Source organism: Trypanosoma cruzi, genomic scaffold (assembly GCF_000209065.1).
Source record: "Trypanosoma cruzi strain CL Brener 1047053517087 genomic scaffold, whole genome shotgun sequence".
Taxonomy (NCBI): Eukaryota; Euglenozoa; class Kinetoplastea; order Trypanosomatida; family Trypanosomatidae; genus Trypanosoma; species Trypanosoma cruzi.
The window spans coordinates 256240-268825 of NW_001849447.1; the positions used below are offsets into that span (position 1 = coordinate 256240).

Sequence of the window (12586 nt, forward strand, 5' to 3'; positions counted from 1 at the left end):
ATCCTGAACTTACCTCTATAAACAAAATAGGACGGAAAAAAGAAAAGCAATAGAAAGCCAGTGGCCTCGCCACGTCCTCGATATGTTCTCCAATTATATACATTCGGAAGGCCACTGCCGTGACATGTTGCGGTCTATTCAAATTGGAGACATTTACTCCTTACGAAATGGCAGACATCGGGGATCTCCGACCACAAGAAACCGCCGCGAGGTGGGAATCAAAAGAGGGTGAGTGAAATGGCGAAAATACAAGAAAAATCAAGTCATATAAATTAGCAACAGAAAGATCGCCAACAAGCAGTAACAACCATTCCGGTGAGACTCTCCGCCCTCTGAAATCACCCCGCCGGGAAATAGTGCTCGCGGTGCGGGGTGTTAGACGAAGGCGTCACGTGGAGTGCGAGAAACAGGCGGGGAACATGTGAGACACTGTGGGCGTGCACACGGGCATGCGGGAGGGGGAAAGGAGACAAAAAAAAAGGGGTGTGTGGAAATGGGTCGCTCAACATTTGTACACATTCAAGAGTCCTCATCAATGTGTCGGTCCGCCTGTCGTTAGACAAGTTTTTCATCATTGCGGCCAGCAACGCAGTCCGTCGTGTGTGTAGGAGAAGCAGGTGATGTCAGCAACGCATACGGATTGTCATCTTTTCTTGTCAGCGCACAGTGCTCTGATTATGGGATCCGTCTCTGAATAGGTCATCATGCCGGCAATAAGATCCACACGCCGGTGAAGGCGACTCTCGGAAAATCACCGCCCACAGTGCGCCACGAAGTAGGCAAGGCACCGTGGCTACGGATCTCCTCCCGCGCACGGCAGCCGCTAGCCACGCAGCGTTGCGTCAGCAGAACGCAGTATTGACCGCGTCTGTCGTTCTTGCTCAGCACCAAGCAAGGCTCAGTCGCGCACTACAACTTTTGTCTTCATTCGCAAACGCACTCGCTGGCCACGGCTGTCCCAAAACAGGAGGAAGTAGGAGAGGAGTGGGCAGACGCTTCGGTGAGGATCTCCGCCACATATATCACTCCGCAGTGCACGGGGCAGCACGGTGCGAAGCGGTTGGAGGGGCGTCCTGCAACGGCAGCTCAAAGAAAAGCACGGAGATTTAAAAAAAGAAAACAGCCGGCTTGACACGCAGGTGTTGCACGGAAAGAGACGCATTTTCATTTATTGTGTACGTTTCCAATTACTTTGGTCTTTCTTATAAATTCAAGAAGAAAAAAGAAAAAAAGAACGAATGATTATACTGTTTTCCTTTGGTCGTTTTCAGTGTATTCTCCCATTTATTAGTTGTACAATTGCCGTATATTATATGAATATGTTTTTATACACAACGCCTCTAAAACATGTGTGTCCCTGTGGGTCATGTATGTAGTCTGTATAAGTGGTTGCAAATGAAAGCAAATGTTGTAAAAGAAATAATATGATTGTCCCACACTTTTTTTAAAAAAATAAATATTAGTTTGCGCTTGTTTTTTTTTTTTCCGCGTCACCGACTAATTATCTCCGTGTCAAACGCATTTACAGCCGGAATGGTGTAAGCAAATGACGCCCAGACTATGCCAAGATCCCAGACAACAGCCATTCCTTCGTCGCTGTCTTTGGATTCTGTGAAAAAAGACTCGTTTGTTGGTAGGGACAAAAAATCCCGCCGTTTATTTTCTTCTCTCGCGGCAATGATTTGCTTCGCGAGCGCAGTCGCCAAGTGTGGGACCTCTTGGGGATTTGTGCACGCCTCATCCAGACGGTGCCCTGCTTTGTATACGTGGCGATCCACTTTTGGACAGTCGTCATCGGCGTTATGATAGTCGTCGTTGTCACTGTTCGGGTCTCTTGTGATTTCCCTGCGGCGAGTTGTTGCTTGCGGCTGCTCATGAACTGGAGAGTGTCTCTCAAGTTCGTCGCGGTCATTCAGAGTCATTGTTGCCGTCTCACCAAAAGCCAATTCTGTCATTGAATCGCTGTGTTTCAATGTGGGGTCTAAAGGTGGAGACGTCGGCACAAATTCCACGGTGCAGGCGCAATGGTGAATGAAGGATGTGATGAAGGCAGCCGCCGAGAGCGGAGAGGGAACGGAAGCAAAAAAATTTATGACACGTTCCCGTTCCTTGGACTGTCTTTTGTTTGTGGCGTCTGGGCTTCGCTGCTGTTGCTGCTGCCGCGACCAGTCCCGCATGAGTCGCACAGCTTCGTTGATGTCGATGAAAATCAGCGCTTTCGAGGAATTCATGCACGAGTCGTCATTGCAGCGAGGCAATTCTTCATCATTCGAAAAACTTTGTTGGAAGTTCAGGACGCCGCGGCGCCGCGGGTACATGTCCCACGTCGATGTCTCCTGCAGCACAAACACAACTTCATCGCGAAGCAAACCGGATCCCTCTAAAGCAGCCAACACATCGTCTTTACTGCCAAATTCTGGCGAGGAGAAAATGCCCCGCAGCGTCGCATAAGAGAGCGGGCACCTTTGCAATACGGCCTCGCGTGACATCAAGAACCATCGCGGCGCCTCGTGGAGAAAAAATCCACAGCCATCGTAAGACACGGAGAGCTGAACCACCTCTCCACCGCGGCGAATTTGCAGTCGACGCTCGGGTAGCTCGGCCACCGCAAACCAGCATGTGCTCCGTGGCGGAAAACAAGTTCGATCATCCTCGCCGGTGTCCATAAGGCGTGGGGTCGTCACGGGAGTGCCTGTCGCGGAAAAGGGATCACCGGTGGATGCCCAGTAGTCGGCAGAAGCAGGCATCGATCGCAATGAAAAGAAAATTTTGTTGTCGTTCGCAAGATAATGACAAACCGCCTCCGCGTTGATCAAAGCCAATTGAGTTTCCAGAATGAAATGATGAATGTCTTGCAGACGCAGCACCGAAGGATTAGCAAAAGGATCCACGTGTGGCGTTACCCACGCACTCCAGTAGCCCGCCGACTCCACCGGAAATGGAACACACTTTGACTGCTCTGCTGCCAGTGCAGCATCCTCAAAGTACCATCCGTGCTTCCGCCACCGAAGTTGCAAGTGATGTGAAGGTAGCGATTGTTGGGTTTCCACTTCGGGGTTGAATGCAACTCCAACTGGCTTGGTATCAAAACCAGCAACGGAAGCGGACACGCGCGCGTGCTTGCATAGAAGACGAAACTCATTTTCGGTGCGTCGTAGCTCTTCCTGCAGACGACGCGTCCTCAAGCAATCTGTAAGATTCACGCGTGACTCACACCGAAAAATTCGGATATTAGCAGTCGGTGTCTGACTGGGCGCAACAGCAGTGACGCTGTTTCTCGCGGTTTCTATCTTGCCGCCTCGCGCGTTCCCATCGACGGAGGCAGAAAAGGGTACTGCTTCAATGTCGTTCTCCGCATGAAGTGCAAATGGCAGGCAGCACGGTACAAACAACGGTGATTTGTATCCATGTCTCTGTGTAAATTCCAGCAACGCGTCCTTGGCCTCGCCGGGGCAAGCATAACACGGACGGCGCACAAGTGGAACAAACACCGGGTTGGCCATCAGTCTTCGTTCATGGCTTTCAGCACCACCGTGCACATGGGGCACGGCATGCGTGGCGGCGATGTCGGTTTTTCCCCGTACCACCAGAGAGTTGCGGGGAAGCAGAATCTGCGGGAAAGAAGGGTAGGCGCGGCGCAACGCCTCACCCAAACTACGAGACGATATGGACGACATCCGCAGTGTCTCCTGCGCCTCCTTTTCCTTCGCCGCCCTCTGGAGGAGGCATCCACGTGGAGCAAAAGAAAAAAAAGAAAAGAAAAAAAAAATTGCGCAAGCGGTGCAGCATCCACCACCCGCCACAGTTGGAGGGGATAAAAAAAAAGAGGGAAGAGGAATCCCAAAAGGCAAAAAAACAAACAAAAAATGCCCCAGGGCGTAAATATTCACCGCTCCACTAAAAAACCTCCAAAAAAAAAAAAAAAAAGAATTGTGCTAACAAAAACAAAACAAAACAAAAGAAACCAAACCAAAAATTCCCCTCCCCCCTGCCGTCCTCACACGTGACGCGCAGTTCCGTCACAGCCACACGAACGCATGCCACCAAAACTTTGGCCCAGACAGGGAGTCTCACACACAAACCAAAAAAAAAAAAGGCGTGTCTTCTTCATTCAGCGCTTGCTTGACTCACGTGACATCTACTCGCCGCTGTCCTCTGCAACACGTGTCGTGTCGTATTTTTTTTTTCTTCACTTGTGTGTTTGGCTGCCACACTTGTGATGCGTCTACACACACACCACACACGTACGCACACAAAAATCAAAAAAAAAAAAAAGAATTCACAAGTCGAAGAGAAGACGAAAGAGACACAAGCCGTCCTACCGAGGCGAAAAGAAAAAAAAGGGCAGGAGAGAGCGGGGAATGGGCTGCGCGAGAAAGCGAAAAAAAAATGCAATAAAACCGCAATCACACGACGCGGGAGCGTTTTTTATCGCCAGCTCGTGGGGACAAGAACGCTTCTGAACGCTCCCCCTTTCCCCGGTGGCCTCACGGCGTCTTTCTTCATTCGTCTCGCCCCCCACCCGCCCATCCCCAAATCCTCGCGTCGGACTTCTCCGCGCAAAAATTTCTTCACACGACGGTGGCGTAAGAAAAGTGCAAATTTTGTGCGCGCATGCGAACAAAACAACTCACAATAAATGCATGCACATATAACGTTTTAAAAACTGGCCCAACAGGCAAAGAAAGGCAACGTCATGATGTGGAAGGGGAGAATAATACCTGTCAAGGGACACAGAAACCAAACGAAAAAAAAAAGAAAAGAAATGTCCGTGCATTGTGTGTAGGCAGACAATGCCGACAACACACACGTCCATGTTGCTTAGTAAAGGCTGAAAAAAAAAAAAAAAAACAGAAACAAAAAAAGAATGGCGAAGACAATATATATTTATTTAGGTACGTAGATATGTTACTCCCCGTGCGGACAGCGAGAAGTACAAAACTATATTTATTTTATTCTTCTTTTCTTTTATTTTTTTTTTTTCTCTCGCCTCTTATCAATTTCTCTACGCTCCCCCTTTTTTTCACCCACAACAAAAACAACACTCCCACCCCCTGTCCGCAGACCTCTCTCTCTCTCTCTCTCTCTGCACCGCACATATAATTAATTGCACGACAATTGGCGCACACAGAAGAGAGGGGCGCACAAATTCGCTGTCACCAAATATATATATATGAAAAAAAAAAAAAAAAAAAAAAACAAATAAATAAATAAATAAAAAAAACAGTGCCATAATGCCCCGTTTACCAATGTCCTATTTGCCCGCAATAACTCTCAACTGCCATTACGTGTTGTCACCAACTCTTTGCTTCCTTCCAGTATGTTTGTTAGTATCCCTCACAAACATCAGATAAAAAGCCAATCGTGAAAATTCCCCCTTCCAAAGAGATTAAAACGAGGGAATATAAGGTTTGAGTGCGTGTGTATATATAGTTTTTTTTTCTTTTTTGGCAAAAATATAAGAACTAATACAAATGTGAGAAAACAAGGCGTTAGTCAAATAAGCATCAGAATAAAATAAAGGAACTTGCACGGTGCAGGTCTTCAATGCTCACAAAAAGGCTCCAGTGCACATATTTTGTAATTGTGAGGGTTTCAACGGCATAAACTCCATCGATCCGACTGCCTCTGAAGGGCGCAGATGGAAAACACCCAACTGGTGTCTCTCATCCCCTCTTTTTTTTTTTTTTTCGTTTTCTTTTCTTTTCCCTTTTTTTCCCTTTTCTTCTCTCGGCCGGTAATGGTGAAGGGTTTTCATCCCGTTTTTCTCAGCTTCTCATGTTGTATTTCTTCTGAACCCCCCCCCCTCCCTCCCTCTCCCTTCTTTTTAACATTTCTGTCCATACATGCACGCACATATTTCTACAGAGAGGAAGTTTAGATATGTAAAGAAATACATGAGCACACACAAATGCAAATACGAAAAAACAGAAAAAAAAAAAAAAAAGAAAACTGTACCCCATGCATCCAGGTATGTCGGCAGACCTATTCACCTACACGTATCCAGCGTGTCTTCGCCTCTCTGTCTCTCTCTCTGCCCCCCTCTCTCTCTCTGTGTGTGTGTGTGCCCCGATTTGTTCTTTTGTTGGAGCAGCCAAATGGAACATCAACGGGGGTGTCGAGTTTGCTGAGCCACCCGCCACCGCAACGAAACAAACAAAAGAAGGCGGAATGTCCCGATGGGGAGAAGTAAAAAAAAAAAAAATACGAAAAGCAACAGAAAAGACACGCGTATTTTGTTGTTGTTTTCCCTCGAATATAAAAAAAAATCCCTACAAGTATAAAATTGCGGGAAGAAGACGTCAAACCACCCGCAATTTCGTCCCCGTCCCCACCAAAAAACAAACACAAAGCAGAGGCATAAAACAAAATAAAACAAAAAAAAAAAGAGCCAAACAATCGTTTTCCCGTCGATTAGACATTTTTTCTTTTTTCTCTTCTCGTTTCATTGCGCCTGCGTGTAGGTGTGACGGGAGGGGGAGGAGGAGTTGTGGCAACAGGCCCAAGTGCGGCAACATCCAAATTTTGTTTTATTTTTTATTTTTTTGTTGCGTGTGTCTTCTCTCCCCCTTTTCATTTTTTTTTTTTCTGCTTCGTTCCCTTCGGTCCACCGCCCCTCCCACACAAAAAAAGAAAAAAAAAAAAGAAATGGCGTGGCAAGTGCACAGACAGACAGAAACACACAAAAACAAACAAACAAACAAACAAAAAGACCGTTTTGTGTATTCGCTACATCGCAATCATATCAAAAACAACGACAACAACAACAACAAGAAGAAAAAGAAAAAAAAAACAATAATTTATTTCATTTCATTTTTATTATTTTCATACTCAAATTTCCGTTTTCTTGTGCGTGCTCCGAAGCAGCGCATCTTTTTTTTTTTTTTTTCTTCTTTCATTTCTCTCTTTATTTCATGTTGATAACTTGCAAATATATTCATTCACTCATTGATACATAACCCGAAAAGGAAAAAAAAAAAAAAAAAAAAGGTGGGGGGTTTACGCACATACGCTCACAGTACGCATATAAATATGAATATAAACGTATGCATTACATCCTCAGGAGAACACACATGCACATTTGCACCGTTTAACTCCATGAGACTCTTCTCCATTATAAACACAGAGACACACACGCAAAAGAAAAAAAGAAAAAATAAATAAATAATTCCGCCCAAAGAGAATGAAAAAAAAAAAAAAAAAAAAAAAAAAGATCCAAACCTCTCCTCCTCCTTCTTCGACTCCCACCCGAAAAAAAGAAAAAAAAAGCAACAAAATATGTACAGGTGCATGTGTCCGCATGAAAATGCATTCACGCATGGATTAAACCATATATATATGTATGTATGTATATGTAGTTGTCTGTCGTTGACGTCGTGTGCCTCCGTGGCGTCATCGGAAAAAAAAAAAAAGGAGAGAAAGAGAGTGAGAGGGAGGAATGGAGGAGGTGTGGGGGAGAGGGAGAAAAAAAAAAAAGAGCAAAGAGACACAACGTAAGGGCAAAAATCAACACTCAGATGCAAACAAACAAACAGACCGGAGGAGGTGACGGAAAAAAGCAAAAAAAAAAAAAAAAGAGAAACGCAACCACATCGCATGTTTATTTTCAATCCGTCAGCCTCAAACAATTCCCCCTTCTTTTTTTTTTTTTTTTGCTTTTCGTGTGTGCCTGCGTTTATTCTTCCCTTTAAATGTGCTCCGCCACGCCCACTTCGTCCCCGCACGGCACTCACACCACCGCACACTTCCACCACTCGCCCCGACGGCTTCAACCCGCAGATAATGTCCCCATCTTTTTCTCTTCGACAGCCTTCTCTTTCACTCTCTCCCTCTCCTTTTTTCTCCCTCCTCCCCACTTTGCCCCCAGTCCACGTTGCCCCGCAGATATATATATATATATATATATAAAGCAGTGACCAATCAAATAAGCAACAAAAACAGCAACCATAACGAGGCAACCCTCAGCCAAAAAAAGGAATAATCCGCCAAGTAAGCAAGCAAGGAAAGGAAAAAGTAAAAGAAAAAAGAGGCCACATGCAACAACAGATGAATCGACAAACGCATCTAATATCCATGCATGTGTCTACATTCAGACGAAGACAACAAACCTGATGGCGTGGGGGGTGCAGAAACACAAAAAAGAGGAAAATACAAAACCACATGAGGAACGAAAAAAACAAACAAGCAAAAATCAAAGGTAGCAAAAAAGAAAAGAAAACAAAAACACCCAAGAAATGAGCCGCATCACATTGGCGTTTCCTCTTTTCTTTGCATTCTTTAAATTTTTATGTGGATACTTTTATTTCTACAGTAACTCTCTCCCAATCCCAACTTTTTCCCCCCCTCTTTCACTCTCGGTTCTTCCATTCTTCGTTTGCCTACTCAATTTTAAACTTTTTGAAGAGTGCGTCCGATGTGATGGACTTCGGGCGTTCAATGGGGCGGCCCTGCAGCCGGTCCCATACAACGCCGGTAAGTGCACCCAACTGACGCGAAATACCAAACAGAACGGTGTAAAAATTCTGCTCTGTGAGGCCAAAGTGCTGAAGCAACATCCCGGAGTGGGCGTCCACGTTCGGGAAGGGATTTTTCGTCTTTCCGTGTTTTTTCAGAATGTCTGGCATGATAGAATATATAGTGTCGACAAGAAAGAAGAGTTCGTCATCGGGGAAGTGCTTCAGGCAGTACTCACGCAGACACATATAGCGAGGGTCCGGAATGCGCAGCACAGCATGACCATAGCCGGGTATCACACGCTTGGCGTTCAGACGCTCCCATGTGAGTTTTTCGAGGCCCGCGGCTAGTTCTTTACGATCTTTCATATTCACTCCAGCCGCCTTGCACTTGTCGCGCATCTCGAATAGGTAGGAAAGAGACTCCTGATTCGCCAAGCCGTGCAGTGGACCCGCCAAACCATTGAGACCCGCAGAAAAAGAAAGGTATGGGTCACTCAGCGCCGAAGCAACTAGAGTTGTTGCGTGTGCAGACACGTTGCCACCCTCGTGGTCGGCATGGAGGGAAAGGTACAAGCGCATACAGTCCCAGAACTTTTCATCCTGATAGCCAAGCATGTTTGTAAAATTGGCCGCCCAATCCAGATCAGGGTTGGCGGGATTCAGCACCGCTGCCCTGCCAGTTGTGAGGCGGTTGTAAATCGCAGCCGCCAGATAAGGAGTGCGGGCAATAATATCCAAGCTGTCTTCCAGGGCATACTCCCAGAAGTTCGACTTGATGGCCTTTCCACTTGCGTAGGCAGGTGCAAATTTGGAGAAGGCCTGAAGGGCAAGCACACCCGTAGACAGCTGCGTCATCGGATGGGTGTTTTCAGGGAGTGAGGCAATCGTCTTTGTGGCTGCGGTAATCGCCTCATTGTCGGCGCGGCGATGCAATTCAACGTGCAATTCCTTCACCTGCTTATCGGTGGGGATAGAGCCTGTCATTAGAAGCCATAACATTCCCTCAGGAAGCGGCGAGGTGCCTCCTTTCCACGACTTTGGGATCTTCTCACAGCACTCGGGAATCGTCATGCCACGAAAGCAAATGCCTTGCTCCTTGTCGAGCATTGATGACTCGTAGATCAGACCAGTGATTCCACGCATGCCACCGTAAGCAGCATCGATGGTTGCATCGCTTAGCTTTTCATTCTTGTATTTTTCCTTTAATATCTTCATCTTTGGAGCATCAGCCTCGTGACGCGCCATAACAGCCGCCTTTAACTCGTCGACAATAGTCAAATGTCGGCGGGCGGCGCTGGGAGCATTGAGCAGAATTCCAGCACGGGCGCAGAAACGCATCATCTTCCTTTAGAGCCCAAATATATATAGATATATATATGTGTATTTATGCGGCACACAAGTATGTGTATAACTATATCCCTATATAAGTACCTACTGTTGAAATATGTGTCAGCAAATTAAACTTTTCAAAAATGCTTGACAAATTACAAGGTTGAAAACTTTTCTTTTTTCTTTTTTCTTCTTTCTTTCCTTTTTTTTTCTTCTTTTTCTTCTTTTTCTTCTTCTTGCTGTTACTTGTTTGAATCGAGAGTGTTTGTGTGTATTCTTCCGGCTGCAAGTGTCATCCAGGGAATGAATGGACACAACACAACACACCATGAGAAAAGGGAAGAAGTGCAGTAGAAAGACACACACGCACACGCAAACAATTAGGCACACATTTAAAAGAAAGCCGGAGTGGCAAGGGGTGGGGAATAGCAGCAAGCAGAAGAGAAGTGATTGAATTAAATGTATCGCTCATCCTCCACACAAAATAAAGTAAAATAAACGAATATTAAACTCCACTAAATATATTTACATGAAACATTAAAGAAAGAAGAAAAAAAAAAAATGGGAGAAGAATAAAAAATTGGCAAGAAAACAGCAAGAAGAATTAAAACTTCTCTGAATTATTTTTTCCGCATCTTGTGCCCATTCCCTTTTTCCTTTTTTATATCCCTCCCACATCGCTCTTTTTATCCTTACTTGTGTCTGTGCATGTGTGCACTTCGTCTCATTGTGTCATTCAAGGCACGATGCTCACGGGCGGCTAAGAACGAGCACAACACAATATGCGCCCTGCCCCCACCTTCTTAAAACACAGACAGACACGGGCAACTAAGGAAAAAAAAAAAAGTTAGAGCAAAGAAGCAAGGATGAGCAAACTATGCGATCGGCTATCGCGTCTGTAAACGCATCACGACATAACGTGCGTTGATCCACGCGTCATCTTCGATTACGGGAAGACTTGGCGCGTACAAAAAACGGACTGCATCCCTCTGCAGACGCAACGAACGTCCCAGACCGGAGCGAAGTAGGCTCACCTTGACATCGTTTACGGTGACTGCTGCAGACGGTGACTCAGCAACGAGCTCTAGCAGCCCCCGTGGAGTAAACACCAACACGGCATGGCACGGGGTGCAACACTCCGTCGAAGACACGATGGCACTGGAAGTAAGGAGTCGGGCAGTAAATATCGGTTGATTCCCTCGAATTCCCCACGGGGAGGCAAGGTCGCAGTTTGTACTCTGAGAGGATCCTCGTAACCGCTCTTCTTCTGGCGTCAATCCACTGCCACGACGTGTTGTCAACGAAGTCGCAACCGCCACGTTCGGTTGAGCGGATTCACGCTGCTGAAATTCGCAACTCCGCTGCGTTCCCCCAAGACGACTACCGTCCCCCGTGAAGGTATTCCCGTTTGAAACACCAAGATCCCTCATACACGACAAAACACACTCCCGCACATTTCCTGGAATATTTATTGTGCATGGCTTTGCGGAGGTTGCGTCCAACGCCGCGGGTATCCAAACGCCTCTCAGAGGCACCCCCTGTGGATATGCCTCCCGGAAAAACAGGGGAAGAAACAGTTGGCAAATATTACGCACGACAGAAATGCGCTCTTGTGGGTTCATAAACAGCACTCCGACTGGAACACCCCATCGGATCTCACTTGTCGCCGGCATCATCATTGCCTCAACTTCCGAGACGTTCTCTGGTAATCGTACCTCACCCTCTCTCAGCGCGTCCCGTAATGGAAAAACAATGCAGCCACAAGGGGGAAAACCGGTAACCTGAGAGACAGAAAAACTGCCATAATTACAATGTTGCGCCGTACCATTCATATCAATGGCCATGACAAAGTCCATATGGACAATAATCCAAACAGGTAGCAATTGTTCCTTGCTTAAACGTGCCTCGGCCTTTCCCTCCGTGAAACGCGTCACCCACGCTCTGGGGTCAATATTTTTTGCATCAATCTCCATCATACTGTTCAGAGTATCAATAGCTTTCTCAAACTCCGCTTGCTTCTTGGAGCAGAATGCCGCAGTTTCTGCCGTCGGAGTGACGGCCTCGCAAGAAGCGGGTGCCAATTGCTCACACACGACGCCTTTAATAGGACCATGACGGGCAATTCGAAGCTCTCGCATTCCACAGCGTAAGTTGGCCGAATTGCAAGCAATGGCACCCGCCACTTTGTCACCTGCGCTCTGTTGCCTCAATTTTGTCAGGGATGGTTGTAATACCCCGCCATCGCCCGATAACATCTTCCGCTCGGCCGTATCGTCTTTAATTTTATTCTCATGTAAAATTGACTTCGCCACCCGTGGAGCATTCGACATCGTTTTTTTCTCACCCAATTCTCGGCGTTTGATGGAGGCCGGCATCCCTCCGTCTGATCCCTGTTTGCTCAGACCTTTTCCATCCGCCTCGGGCAGAGGTGAGAAGGCACCCCGCTGGGCAGAGGATCGCTTTTTCACAAACGCGGGTGCCCTCGGTGCAAAAGAAGGCGACACGTTTGCGTTTTGCCGCTGCCGCACTAATCCGAGAGGAGAAGCGGGCTTTGCGTCCATCTGGTTGTAGGCCGCAGAAACACACGGAGAAAAACACCAAAAGGGGGAATTTTTTTAGGGCTCCCCCACAGCTATCAACCACACTCGTCCCCGTGACCTCCAACGCCTTTTTGTGACGTCCCGAGGCAACACAAGGGTGCTAGCTTCCTATTTCTTAGTTGTTGCTTTTTTTTGTTGTTGTTCCCCTCACATGCAATTGCCAGCACACACACACAAAGAAAAAAAATTGTGTGGAATTCA

The 12586-nt window shown here is 46.7% G+C and overlaps 3 protein-coding genes and 4 non-coding genes across 7 annotated transcripts, besides 25 other annotated features; all 7 read right to left on the reverse strand.

The window, feature by feature from the left end:
- Positions 1 to 261: part of a mobile genetic element that runs on past the window's edge.
- Positions 1 to 12586: part of a sequence feature (heterozygous, non-Esmeraldo-like haplotype) that runs on past both edges of the window.
- On the reverse strand, positions 323 to 394 carry Tc00.1047053511277.94. The gene has a single exon (XR_008255756.1). It is a non-coding gene; the product is annotated as an H/ACA snoRNA, TC10C4H2 (small nucleolar RNA).
- Positions 501 to 576, reverse strand: Tc00.1047053511277.96. Its single transcript, XR_008255757.1, has one exon. It is a non-coding gene; the product is annotated as a C/D small nucleolar RNA (snoRNA), TB10C4C3 (small nucleolar RNA).
- Positions 742 to 807, reverse strand: Tc00.1047053511277.98. The gene has a single exon (XR_008255758.1). It is a non-coding gene; the product is annotated as an H/ACA snoRNA, TC10C4H4 (small nucleolar RNA).
- Tc00.1047053511277.102 lies at positions 840 to 931 on the reverse strand. The gene has a single exon (XR_008255755.1). It is a non-coding gene; the product is annotated as a C/D small nucleolar RNA (snoRNA), TB10C4C4 (small nucleolar RNA).
- Positions 1440 to 1462: a sequence feature (AT_rich).
- On the reverse strand, positions 1491 to 3677 carry Tc00.1047053511277.100 (hypothetical protein, conserved; the record flags this gene model as incomplete). Its single annotated transcript, XM_816785.1, has 1 exon — positions 1491 to 3677. One exon carries the CDS (start codon positions 3675 to 3677, stop codon positions 1491 to 1493), a length of 2187 nt encoding a protein of 728 aa, XP_821878.1.
- Positions 3741 to 3769: a microsatellite.
- Positions 3942 to 3975: a microsatellite.
- Positions 4835 to 4868: a microsatellite.
- Positions 4947 to 4987: a sequence feature (T-rich).
- Positions 5067 to 5088: a microsatellite.
- Positions 5177 to 5224: a microsatellite.
- Positions 5678 to 5731: a microsatellite.
- Positions 5923 to 5952: a microsatellite.
- Positions 6019 to 6054: a microsatellite.
- Positions 6339 to 6399: a sequence feature (A-rich).
- Positions 6524 to 6590: a sequence feature (T-rich).
- Positions 6665 to 6709: a microsatellite.
- Positions 6747 to 6773: a microsatellite.
- Positions 6784 to 6826: a sequence feature (AT_rich).
- Positions 6872 to 6913: a sequence feature (T-rich).
- Positions 6964 to 6989: a microsatellite.
- Positions 7187 to 7212: a microsatellite.
- Positions 7409 to 7487: a sequence feature (GA-rich).
- Positions 7885 to 7907: a microsatellite.
- Positions 8127 to 8226: a sequence feature (A-rich).
- Positions 8379 to 9797, reverse strand: Tc00.1047053511277.110 (citrate synthase, putative; the record flags this gene model as incomplete). The annotated part of the gene is made up of 1 exon (XM_816786.1): positions 8379 to 9797. The coding sequence occupies one exon, from the start codon at positions 9795 to 9797 to the stop codon at positions 8379 to 8381; it is 1419 nt and encodes a 472-aa protein (XP_821879.1).
- Positions 9815 to 9882: a microsatellite.
- Positions 9957 to 10023: a sequence feature (T-rich).
- Tc00.1047053511277.115 (hypothetical protein, conserved) lies at positions 10673 to 12346 on the reverse strand (the record flags this gene model as incomplete). The annotated part of the gene is made up of 1 exon (XM_816778.1): positions 10673 to 12346. The coding sequence occupies one exon, from the start codon at positions 12344 to 12346 to the stop codon at positions 10673 to 10675; it is 1674 nt and encodes a 557-aa protein (XP_821871.1).